At 50.2% G+C, this 11,704-nt stretch overlaps 1 protein-coding gene across 1 annotated transcript; it reads right to left on the reverse strand.

The window, feature by feature from the left end:
• Positions 1-502: 502 nt before the first annotated feature.
• On the reverse strand, positions 503-11,276 carry MSL3 (MSL complex subunit 3). The gene is made up of 14 exons (XM_023747983.1): positions 11,110-11,276; positions 9,817-9,899; positions 9,330-9,425; positions 8,884-8,981; positions 7,761-7,846; positions 7,105-7,227; positions 6,182-6,342; positions 5,317-5,475; positions 4,289-4,548; positions 3,452-3,561; positions 1,621-1,710; positions 1,202-1,371; positions 939-1,038; positions 503-593 (listed from the first exon to the last, which is right to left on the reverse strand). Exons 1-12 carry the CDS (start codon positions 11,209-11,211, stop codon positions 1,324-1,326), a joined length of 1,416 nt encoding a protein of 471 aa, XP_023603751.1. The 5' UTR covers positions 11,212-11,276; the 3' UTR covers positions 503-593; positions 939-1,038; positions 1,202-1,323.
• Between the last annotated feature and the right edge of the window lie 428 nt (positions 11,277-11,704).

The following is an 11,704-nucleotide window of genomic DNA, read 5'->3' on the forward strand; positions in this document are numbered from 1 at the left end:
ATATATATCTAGATATATATTTATTATTTCAGAGAGAAAGGGAGAGGGACAGAAAGACAGAAACGTCAACGATGAGAGAGAATCACTGATCAGCTGCCTCCTGCATGCCCCACACTGGTGATTGAGCCTGCAACCCAGGCCTGTGTCCTGACCCGCCTGGAATCAAACCATGACCTCCTGGTTTATAGGTCGATGCTCAACCACTGAGGCACACCGGCCGGGCAAAATCAACTTTCTTTTCCCGAGGCTACCCAACTGGATTCTTCTAGTGACACCAAAAATGTTACCTCCGTACAATGAGCACCCTTGATTTAGAAAGCAGATAAATTATGGACAAAGGAAATAGCTAGAACCCCCTCTATTACAAGTACAGTTAGAACTAACTATACTTAGGTAAGACCGCTACGACTTAAAATATCAGCGCTAGCTTCCACATGTGCTCAGGAGAAATTCAGAAAAGTCAGATGAAAGGCAGTAGAGGTAGCTTTTGCCAAAGTAATAAAAATACCTCAGAAAGAGATCAAAGTGCTTCAGTAAAGCCTTCAGGTTCTTCTCAGAAAAGGCCATCTTTCCAAGGATTTCTGGAAGTTTCACTGCATCGAAAAGAGAAGCAAAAGCATTTACCGTGGGCAGCATCTGGCAACGGGTAGGACACACCCAAGGACCGTCTGGGTCTGTTTGATCGGAAATGAACACCCACGTTATCAAACAAAACTAAGAACTCTGCATGAACACAAAGACACAGCAATAGTACAAAAATTACAAATATAATTTTTAGGAAATTTAAGATTTATGAAGGGCCTTTTTTTTAAGAGGTTCCCTTTCAGCAATTTTTCTTAGACCCCAACATTACCACAAGATGTACATAAGCTAACAAGTGTGTTAAAGCAAAAAAAAAGGGGGGAGGGGGGGAGAAAGCAGGGACCAGGATTTCTTACCAAACAATCGCAGCAAGTGTTGTGCCCCGTAAATGTACGAGGGTGGAGGCGGCTGGTCGCCCGGAGGGTAACTGTCCGGTACAAGTTTCCAGGAGAGGACCTGGGAAAGGCACAGATTGAACGCTCTGTTACTGCATCTGACCACTCCGTTAGCAACAGTCTCGACATCCGGAATCCCGGCAATACCCGTGTGCTTTGCCATTCTGTGCCCAATCACGTGTCACACCCCCACCCCCACCCCCAGCTTGCCGGCCCTCTGGCACCTCAGGAGTTGCTCCACAGCTGGACCAGGGAAGGGAGGAAATAGTGACCATTTCCTGACAATGTGGAAGTCCTGAAGAGGTAGCCCTCCAACTTCCCCATGGAGCTCTTTGTGGGTATGATCTCAGGACATAGGAGAATATAATGTGTTTTTATGCTGAAGAGGGTCGAGCTACAAAATAATTAAGTTCAACATAACACTTGCAAAAAGAAAGAAATGCACAATATAAAATATTGTGTAGAATTATTATGTAAATACATAGGGAAAACTATTAAGAAGTATATACCGAAATGTTAACGTTCGTTTTTTTTAGGGGTGGAATTATAATATAGGGATCATGAGAAGATAGACATATATGTTTTCCATATCGATTATATACTAGCATACATATTTTAGTTTTCTACTATAATTTTTCAAAACCTTTTTGCCTCTTAAATCAATCACAGGAGGATCCAACTTCCTTGGCAACATGGAGACACTTCTAATCATCTGAAAATTATGATAATAAATTAAGTAGAGGAAAAAAATGTCACTATCAAAATAATTATCAGCTTATAAAAATAAATAAAACTGTGGAAGAGACTTAAAATTAGATTAGGGAACTATTTGATTTCCTGATTTTCAACAGCTACTACCTATACATTAGCTGCAACTATTTAGGTCATTTTGTGCCTTTCCTTTATTAGAAATCCTGCTGTATTCGAGAATGAAGCAGTAAAAAAAGAGCCCAAGGATGTTTTGAGTAATATTACTATTGTTCCAAAATCCCGGAATTGCTGCTGTTATATTCACTTCGGAAGCTAATTTGACCCTCTGAATCAAGTGAAAATAGATGTTAACCTTGAAAATACCTACACTTTGACCTTTTACGGCAAGTCTGCTGACCTCCATCACCAAATGTCCTCTGCCTGGTACAGTCATCTGCCCCCAGACTCGGAAACAAGGGAATCCCGCCCCTGGGTGACACTGACAGAATAGCCTGCGGGCCTGAGACATCTCCTAAATCCTGGAGACACTCACTACCTACATCAGTTAAGTGGCCTTAAAAATTGAGTTTTAGCCCTGGCTGGTTTGGCTGGAGAGAACGTCAGCCTGCGGACTGGAGTGTCCCAGGTTCGATTCCGGTCAAGGGCACGTGCCCAGGTTGCGGGATCGATCCCCAGTGTGGGGCGTGCAGGAGGCAGCCGATCATTGATTCTCTCTCAGCATTGATGTTTCTATCTCTCCCTCTCTTTTCCTCCCTGAAATCAATAAAAAAAAATATAGATTAAAAAAAAAAGAGAGAGTTTTAGAATGAAGCTTCCGGGGCTGGGTGGGTGGGAAGAGATCAACCAAAGACCTTGCATGCATATGTGCATAACCCATGGACACAGACAACTGGGTGGTGAAGGCCGGGGGCAGGGGGCAGGGGCGGGCTAGAAAAGGGGACACATGTGATACTTTCAACAATAAAGATTTAAAAAAATAAAACGAAGTTTCCCCATCTGTAAAACGGAAATCCAGGGCAAGGTGAGAATATGAGGTAATTGAGGTCAAGTACCTGGCATAATGCTGACACACAGCACGCCCTCAAAGGGATGGCTATTAATATTATTAAGGATGAATTTTATATTTTTAAATGGTTGGGGAAATAGCAAAAAAAAAGAACAATGTCTCATCACACATGGGAATGATCTGATATTCAAATTTGTGTGCGTATTCAAGTCTTATTGGAGACAGCACACTCATTCATGTCTACAGTGTCTATGGCTACTTTTGGAGTTGGGCAGTCCTGTCAGACACTGTGTGGGCAAAGCTTAAAATATTTACTCTCTGGCCTTTTGCAGAGAAAGTGTCCCAACGCCTCTTCTATAAAATGAAAATACAGGAGGTCCTCCGATCGCAACAGTTCATTACAATGTGGATGAGATGCCTAGGAACTGAACTCTTGTGTGTATCCATTGGCCTGTGGCAAAACTGGTTTCATTGTATGTTGTTCTGCTTAAAGTCCAAGCACCTATCATGACGCTGAGTGAGGACTCACTATACTCATGTTTCAGTACTAACAGTTTCTTAAGATAAAAGCTACATGTAAGTGTAACAATGTTCTCGTTTTCGAAACCAAGAACACAGGGTTACACATCATCTGAACGACCCTGTTCACGTCCAGAGCAACAGAGCGCCTCTGAGGAAACCGGATTTCCTGCTACAGGAAAAAAGCAGCCGCGAAAGGCTCGCCGGGGAGGGTGAGCGGCAGACAGGCACTCTCTACCTCATTGATCTCATTAGTCCTTCTGCCTTCGAAGCTGGCGAACACCGCGCTGCCTTCCTTGCTGGGGGTCACGGGAACGGGTGAGGAGGATCTGCTATGCACAGGCGTTTCTTCGGAAGGAACAGATGTCAGTTATTCACTGAGAAGTCACATGGCTGGGGAGGAAAAACAGCTGGAAGACATTACAGACAGCAGAGGACTCACTCGTCTCTAACAATAAGACCCTCCTCTGACAACACAGCACCTAGAAGAGCGGTCGGCAAACTGCGGCTCGCGAGCCACATGCGGCTCTTTGGCCCCTTGAGTGTGGCTCTTGCACAAAATACCGACTTCTGCGCGTGGGCCACGAAGTTTCTATCGCAGTGTACGTGCGCGCCCGCACGTGGTATTTTGTGGAAGGGCCACGCTCAAGGGGCCAAAGAGCCGCATGTGGCTCGCGAGCCGCAGTGTGCCGACCACTGACCTAGAATATTATTTGGCAAAAAAAAAAGAAGAAAAAGAAAAGGACTCAACTATTAACAGTAGCTACAGCACGATAAACCTTGAAAACTTGCTGCTGAGTGAAAGGAGCCACAGACAGAAGGCCCACACTTTGTGTGACTCAGTGGGTCACCGGTCATGCCAGAGGCAGATCCAGACGGGCAGCAAACAAGTGGCGGGTGCCCAGCATCAGGGGAGGGAATGGGGCGTGACTGCCAACTGACCTGGTGACCCAGAGCTAACCCAGGAGCACCAAGCACCCAGCTACAGCCAGCATGTCCGACTCGGGCAGCAGGCGCTCCTGCCCTGCCTCCCGCAGGCTCCGGGGGGGCACGCCGGTGCCCAGGAGGGACCTACTCTTCTCCAGGTGCAGGAAAAGCTTGGGCATGCTGGCTGACGTGTCCTGCTGCCGGCGCTTGGGCTGCGGCGACGCGCTGCTCTCGGACAGCCGGTCGCTGTTGGCCGAGTGGCGCGTGGAGCGCCGCAGGGACTGCAGGGCCTCGGGCTCCGCCTTGCGCCGCTTGGGGGTGGCCGGCTCCCCGGTCGTCTGGCTCTCCGTGGACTGCGGGGTGGACGGATTCAACAGAGGCGGGCTGGGAGAGAGCTCCTCCTGGCTCCTAGGGAAGGAAGGGCAGGGTGTCGTGCGCCCGGCGTGGGGAACCTTTGCAGAACCTACGTAACGCCTGACAGCCTCAAATGTGTGGCAGCACACAGTGCGCCGGGGACACTGGGGACCTGGAGGTTCGGAGTAGGGCATGGGACACCAGGGCCTTCTTCCCCTTGGGGCGACAACAACAGGAAAGGAAGACAGGCTGAGAGAAGACATCACAGGCAGCGAGAGAGCCAGGAGGCAGGAAAGGAGGAGGGATGAAAGGGAAATGGGTGGGCCACCGCAGAGCACAGCGTGGCCAGGGGAAGCTGGGGGTGCCCTCGGCGGGGAGGGGGCAAAAGGCAGGGGGGTGAGCAGGCAGGAGGGGACGGACGAGTGGCCATCGCGAGACAGACCACGCAGGAGAGGCACGAGGGAGCAGCAGCAGCGTGTGCGGATGGGAGAGACGGTTAGGCCGGGGGCCCTTTGGTTTCCCTCCAGGGAGACGTGGGCGCGCTTGGTCAGCGACGGGGCGCACACGGTGACACAGCCCCGCAGAAGGGAAGGAGCCTTGACTTGAAGGCCACGGGTGGCTGGCCCTTCACAAGCCTCCTCGCGGAACAGTAACTGCTCCAGGAGGCCATGCTCCCCCGCCGAGTCCCACCACCAGCAAGCGAGGGAGCTACGCTCAGACCTCCATCTCCTACCCCTCGGGCCGTGCTCCCCTCACTCCACTGTTTTGGGGAACGGGGAGAGCCGCTCAACACCCACCCACGGTCCCCATGCTGGGACTTACCTACTGCTGCTGGTGGCACTTTCCTTAATGGGAAGAAAAAATTTGGACGAAGTCACCTTTTTATACTGAACTTGTTCGTACGGGTACAGCAAGAGCAACGGGAGAGTATAATCAAAGGTTATTCTTAATCCGTCCACCATCTCCTTGCAAAGGTCCACGCTGGAAGGATGAAAAGGAAGCGCTCAGAGATGCAAGACACAGAACTGGCCCAACGATCACAATGAGGTGGTACGTTTTTAATAAGGCAGAGTTTTAAACACTGTATATTACACCCACACACCTGAGGAATAAAATGAATCTAGAGGCCAACAACCACCAGGAATTAAATAGGAACAGTGGGCTTATGACAGAAAGCGCAGGGAGTCTGTAGAGATTTTAACTTACAACCCTGAACACACGAGTGCGCTCAGTGCCCCACAAGGAGCCCAAGCAGAAGGGGCGGGACCCATGAATGCCTCACCCCTGTGTGAACTTGAACACTCTACTTGTCCAACTCTACTCCATCCGGCTGAGACGCGTGCGCCGAGGCAGACCACGGGGCCAGTGACTCAGGCCAGAATAAAGGCCTGCTTGTAAACAAGCTTTGATCAAATCCTCCCTGCCCCTTCTGGTGCTTCTCACGGAACAAAGTTACCTCCAGGAATCAGATCCCTGCACAAACTGGTCCTGGTGTTGCATCCAGACAAGATGCAGTTTTTGAACATTTAAAAAAAAACAACATTTTGATACTAAGTTGCATATTAAGTGACATGTTAAACGAATTCGTAATACTGAAATGGAGACAGTGTTACCTCTTCTAAGTAACACTCACTTCTCTGATACACAGAAAGAGAACCATCCCCTGCCAGCCCCCGCTCCCACTCACTTCTTTTCTGCTGGGATGTAATTCACATTCATGCTGGCTTGGGACATGGCGTGATGATGCCGGGGCCGCTCAGTGGCGGAAAAGGCTGCATTGATCGCGAAATGCTTCACGTACGATTCCAAGATCGTGATGATGTTGGTCTGGCACGGAAGTTTCACTAACTGTCAACAAAAACAGACCCAGCTGCCGCACACACCCCACCGGATCGGCCACCTACTCCCGTGGTCGGCAAACTGCGGCTCGCGGGCCACATGTGGCTCTTTGGCCCCTTGAGTGTGGCTCTTCCACAAAATACCGACTTCTGCGCATGGGCCACGAAGTTTCAATCGCACTGTACGTGCGCGCCCGCACGTGGTATTTTGTGGAAGAACCGCACTCAAGGGGCCAAAGAGCCGCATGTGGCTCACGAGCCGAAGTTTGCTGACCACTGACCTACTCCAACCAACGGTGGTCTTGTCTGCATCACTTTTCAAACCCCAAACGAAAGCCTACTCAGTGCGAAAAGCAGCTTTGAAATAAATACACTTTGAAGCTCTCGGATGGTTTTTTGTGTGCCGATCATAGCACCCTGTACATGACAGCATTATTTTTTAAATGAATGCGAGCAGCGAGCCTCCTGTTAGCCATCAGAATCACCTGGGGAGCCTCGCGGACTAGCTCACAGCCGCCCCCACCACACAGCCCACGGGCGCTTACCCTCTGAGTGCAAGCCCAGGCATCCGGTCTTTGCAAAGCTCCCAGAGGGTTCCCCGGGCAGCCAGGCTGGGCAAGACCATGCACACTTGAATTCCATCAGCAGCAGGGCGCTACTGTCGGATAACTCGGAGACCTGACTCGGTCCGCACCTTACCATGGAAGTTTCACCGCCCCGGGTTCTCAAGGATCGGACTCTGGGATTCCGTTCTATCCGACGCCATGCGTACCCGTTTCCTCCTGTTGATGTAGTAGCAATCGTCCTCCAGCTTCTTCTTCAGAACGTCGGGGATGTCTATAGTGATTGCCCTTTCGTCCATCGCCCTTTTCCTGCGCGGCTCCAGTTGTCCCTTCTGCGACATTAAAATGGCATATTTTTAAAACGTCATAAAACAGGAGGAGAGACCATGTCCAGAGGACGAACACTTGAAAGCCTCTATGATACAAAGCCAGTTAATCCTCCACATGTACCCCAGTAATGATACGTGTTCTGATGAAAAGTGCATGAAAGGCCACATTCACTCGTTTTAGGCCACTAACCGCATTGCAAATGCTTTCTTTTCTTCCCATTTCATTTCACAAGTAGGACTGAAGGCAGGCAGGATGCTAAACTGATACACAGCATTTAGAAATAGTCACCATTGTAACAATCAAGTTCGCAATGTCATTGAAAAGTAACAGGTCGCTATGACTTGTGCAAATACTTTATGGCTGTAAAGAGCCACTGAGAGGGTCATCCGGTGACTATAAACGAGTTACTTTCCCTTAAATATGAAGTGCGACTTTAGAATATTTGGTTAAAAATGTATTTTTACCAAATGATTCACGACTGGAGAGTTCTACCACTAAAATCAACACCAAAGAGTTTGCACAATGAAACCTTTACCACTTCAGTCTTTTCTTCAATGTCACTTTCTTCACTTATTGCGCCATCCTTTTCTTCACTGCTGTCACCAGAGGAAGTGCTTACAGCTAGGTGAGACACAAACACCAAGCAAGCCTGGGTTAGCCACCTCCCCAGCTCTTCCAGGTCCTTAGGGTGGGATGTGTCCTACTGCCGGTATCCACCAACTGCAGTCCTACATATATTTTAAATGCTGAATGCAAACATCGTACCTTTCAGAATGGAAATTTATTTGGAAAAACGTAACACCGATTTCAATGAATGCAAAACACACCCAAGAAAATGATCTGAGCCCTAGCCGCTTTGGCTCAGTGGATAGAGTGTCAGCCTGCGGTGGACTGAAGGGTCCCGGGTTTGATTCTGGGTCAGGGCAGAATGCCCCGGCTGCGGCTCAATCCCCAGGAGGGGGTGTGTAGGAGGCAGCCGATCCATGATTCTCTCTCATCATTGATGTTTCTATCTTTCTCCCTCTCTGAAATCAATAAAAATATATTTTTAAAAAGAAAAATAAAGACAATGATCTGGAAGTGTTTAGTCATCTAGGATCCCACGGTTACCTGCTGTGTTGGAAAGTGAGGCCCAGACCCAGGCACAGGAGGTACCATGAGAATGGACTCCTGAGGGATGAGTATAGACACTGGCCGAGAAGGCAGCGATCGGAAGCATGTCTGATGAGGAGGAATTATGAACTTAACGACTGCTAACTTACTTGTCAAAATCGAAAGGGGCAAATATCATATGTAATGAGCTAAAAACCTTTCCCTGTGTAATTTCAATGATTCCTCCCCCTCAGTCCTGCAGTATAAAAGAAGTAGGTGAAAGTTCTTTTATGATTATTTTTTAAATATATTTTTATTGACTTCAGAGAGGAAGGGAGAGGGAGAGGGAGAGAAAGAAACATCAATGAAGAGAGAGAATCATGGATCGGCTGCCTCCTGCACGCCTCCTACAGGGGATGGAGCCTGCAACCCGGGCATGTGCCCTGACCGGGAATCGAACCGTGACCTCCTGGTTCATAGGTCGGCGCTCACCACTGAACCATGCTGGCCGGGCGGTAAAAGTTCATTTAACCAGAGAAAATAACAAAATAACTCAGGCCACTCACAGTTCTCATCACTTTTATCTTTTTCTTCAACGGGGAGGCTTTTTAAGACAGAATCGACACCAGGCAATCGGCAGCGCTTCTTCTTTCTTCCTGTGCTTCTGGAAAACAAACAAAAAAACACACACGACTGAAATAAATTTTGATGTTGACTGATAAGGGCCTCAAGGTAAAAAAACAAGATAGAACAACAAAGATTCTTAAGCACCCGACAAATAATTAAGCTGTAGAACATAAATGGTGATCTCCACTTCAGATTATTACATATATACAACATCTCCTTGGAAAACACAGCAGTTATTTACAATACAACACAGACACTCTTTGCGAACACATTTTTAGTAAGTCCAATTGCATAATAAGCCATGCTTGTCATAGGTTTACTGTTATAGCCTAAAAATTCTACACATTAAGAGAAAACACATTTGTCAGGACTGTTGTATTCTCACAGGCGAGCTACAGCTTTTCTTGCCAGTTTCCGCTGTAATCTCCGATTTTCGTCGGTATCTCGCAGGACATGATCTTCAGCTGCCCACCTATCCCAGCTACAAAACAAACAAAAAAGGATAGAAAATTCAGTATTTTAATTCGCTATAAAACAAATGCCAACAGCATCTCACAGGAACAGAAATGTCCCAGAACTACTTACATTTTGGAAAACGATTTAAATATTTTAAAGCCACAAAAAATGCAAATAAACTGAAAAAGGAACTCATTTAGCCATAGAAGCAACTGGGGCTTCCAGAATTACCCATAGAGAACTCAAATATAATCAACTTAAAAGTTATCATTCTTCTGCATAGGCAAAGTTTGATTTCAAAAAGCAAAAACTGGACATGAAACTTTTCTACAAGTGTTTCTAAAACTTAACAAAACCCCAGGTTCCTGTGCTGCAAAGATGATCAATTTTCAGCCAGATCTAACAAATACACTCACCTTCTGTTCCAACCATTAAAATGGATTAGATATTCTGGAATCTTTCTGCCTTTTTCGTCTTTCCCAACAATAACATCCACAATCTGAAACCAGAAAATATTGTCCACAAATGATTGAATATACAGAACACCGGAAGCTAGATCAGGAAAACTAGATCATAGACCTTTTTTGAAAAGAAAAGGAAGTATTCGCTCCTTTTTTAGACCGCGAGCTGTGCTGAAACATTTTTCCTTTCAATTCCATTTTTTTCCTGACTGGATGCCTCAAAAAAGGAAACATCCCTCCAAACTCCCCGTGATTGGTCTCTGAGTGTGGGACTGGGTGCGTCTTTTAAAGCCATTGGCCAGCCAACTTGTCAGTAAAGCAGAGTCCTGGCCAGACAAGAGAGCTGCAGCCTGAGACCTCTGGGAGTTGTAGTCTCTCCAGCTCCACTGTGTCCCCTGAGGGAACATCTGGGGCAAATGATGGGGCGTGTCACCCCAGGGAATACTCATGGCGGGGAAGGAGGAGGGAAATCAGAGACAAGGGTTTCCGGGGCATAAACCTAAAATATAACTCACAGAACCCGGGGTCTTGGGAAGTCCCCCAATGGGCAGCGCTGCTCGGACGCACCTGGGACCCCGGGCCAACCCCACCACCAGACTTCGATGCCCACTCCCTCTCGCCGTCCAGACCTGAGGGGCTACAGATGGGGCTCAGTCCCCCGCGAGCCCCCTGGTGGGCAGGGGGTGCGACTTGGAGATTGAAAACCTAAAGGCCCTGAGGGAAAGTAACACTGAGTCAACCTAGCCCTTGGACCCTACGGGAGCGTCCCAAGCACGACTGAGGCCCCGGGACAATGACGTCGCGAGTCGACAGGCAGCGCTGTGGCTTAGGACCTGAGTCGGTCGGTGTCTGTGTCACAGGGGAGCCCACGAGGCGCTCCGCGCAGGACGAAAGGACTTAAGGCGCCATTCCGTGAGCGGTCTCCTGGACACACAGCCCACGCTGCGGTCACGTACGCAAATCGACGCACGGCGAAAACCTCGCGAAACCTCGCGACCTTTCAGACCGCGCGTGCGCAGTCCCGTACGCCGGCCGGAAGCGGAAGCACTCCTGCCCCGAGTCCCCAGCGCGGCGCCCGCGAGCTCCCCCTGCCTTCCGCGCGCTGCCGCGCAGGCCCAGGTGTCACAGGCAGGGAGCACCCAGGCCCGGCGCTTCCCCTTCTCCAGCGGCATCCTGGCCCGAACCACACCCGCATCCCGCCCCGGGGTCCCCGACCCGCGCCTCCTCCCTGTCCCTCCGCGGCGGCACCTTGGCATCGTACAGCACTCGCGCCTTGGTGGGGTCAGGCTCGAAGCACAGGACTTTCTCCCCTGAGTGGAATTTAAATTTCATGCCCTCGCTCGCGCTCATTTGCTCATCGTGGCGGAGGGCGAGGCTCCGGGGCGGGAGGAGCGCGCGCGGTGGGGGACAAGGGGGGGCGGGGAGGTGGTGCACTGCGGCGGGGGGTGGGAGGGAGGGAGCGGGGAATGGCGGAAGGCCGCAAGCCGCCCCCGCCCTTCGGTCCCGCCTCTGCCCGCCCCGAGTCACCGCTGGGACCTCGAAATCGCGGGTTTGCGCGCTCTGTCCCCCACCCCCGCCCACCCCTCCGCGACCCCCGCGAGTCCTCCCCGGGCCCGGGCCGGGTTCGATCGGAGAAGGCCGGCCGCGGCCCGGGTGTGCCCGCGGAGCAGCCTCTCCCGCCCCCGTGGGAAAGGCAGCTGACGCGGGCTGCTCCCACGATGTCATCGCGCCGCGCGCGCGCTCTGTGGCGGGAGTGTGGGAAGTTCCTGGGAGCCAGCGGCCCGGGGTGGAGCTGGCGTGGGGAGGCCGGCCGGCGGCTGCCCTCCAGGCCCTGGCCCCGCCC

Source organism: Myotis lucifugus, unplaced genomic scaffold (assembly GCF_000147115.1).
Source record: "Myotis lucifugus unplaced genomic scaffold, Myoluc2.0 scaffold_1084, whole genome shotgun sequence".
In the NCBI taxonomy this organism is placed as follows: domain Eukaryota; kingdom Metazoa; phylum Chordata; class Mammalia; order Chiroptera; family Vespertilionidae; genus Myotis; species Myotis lucifugus.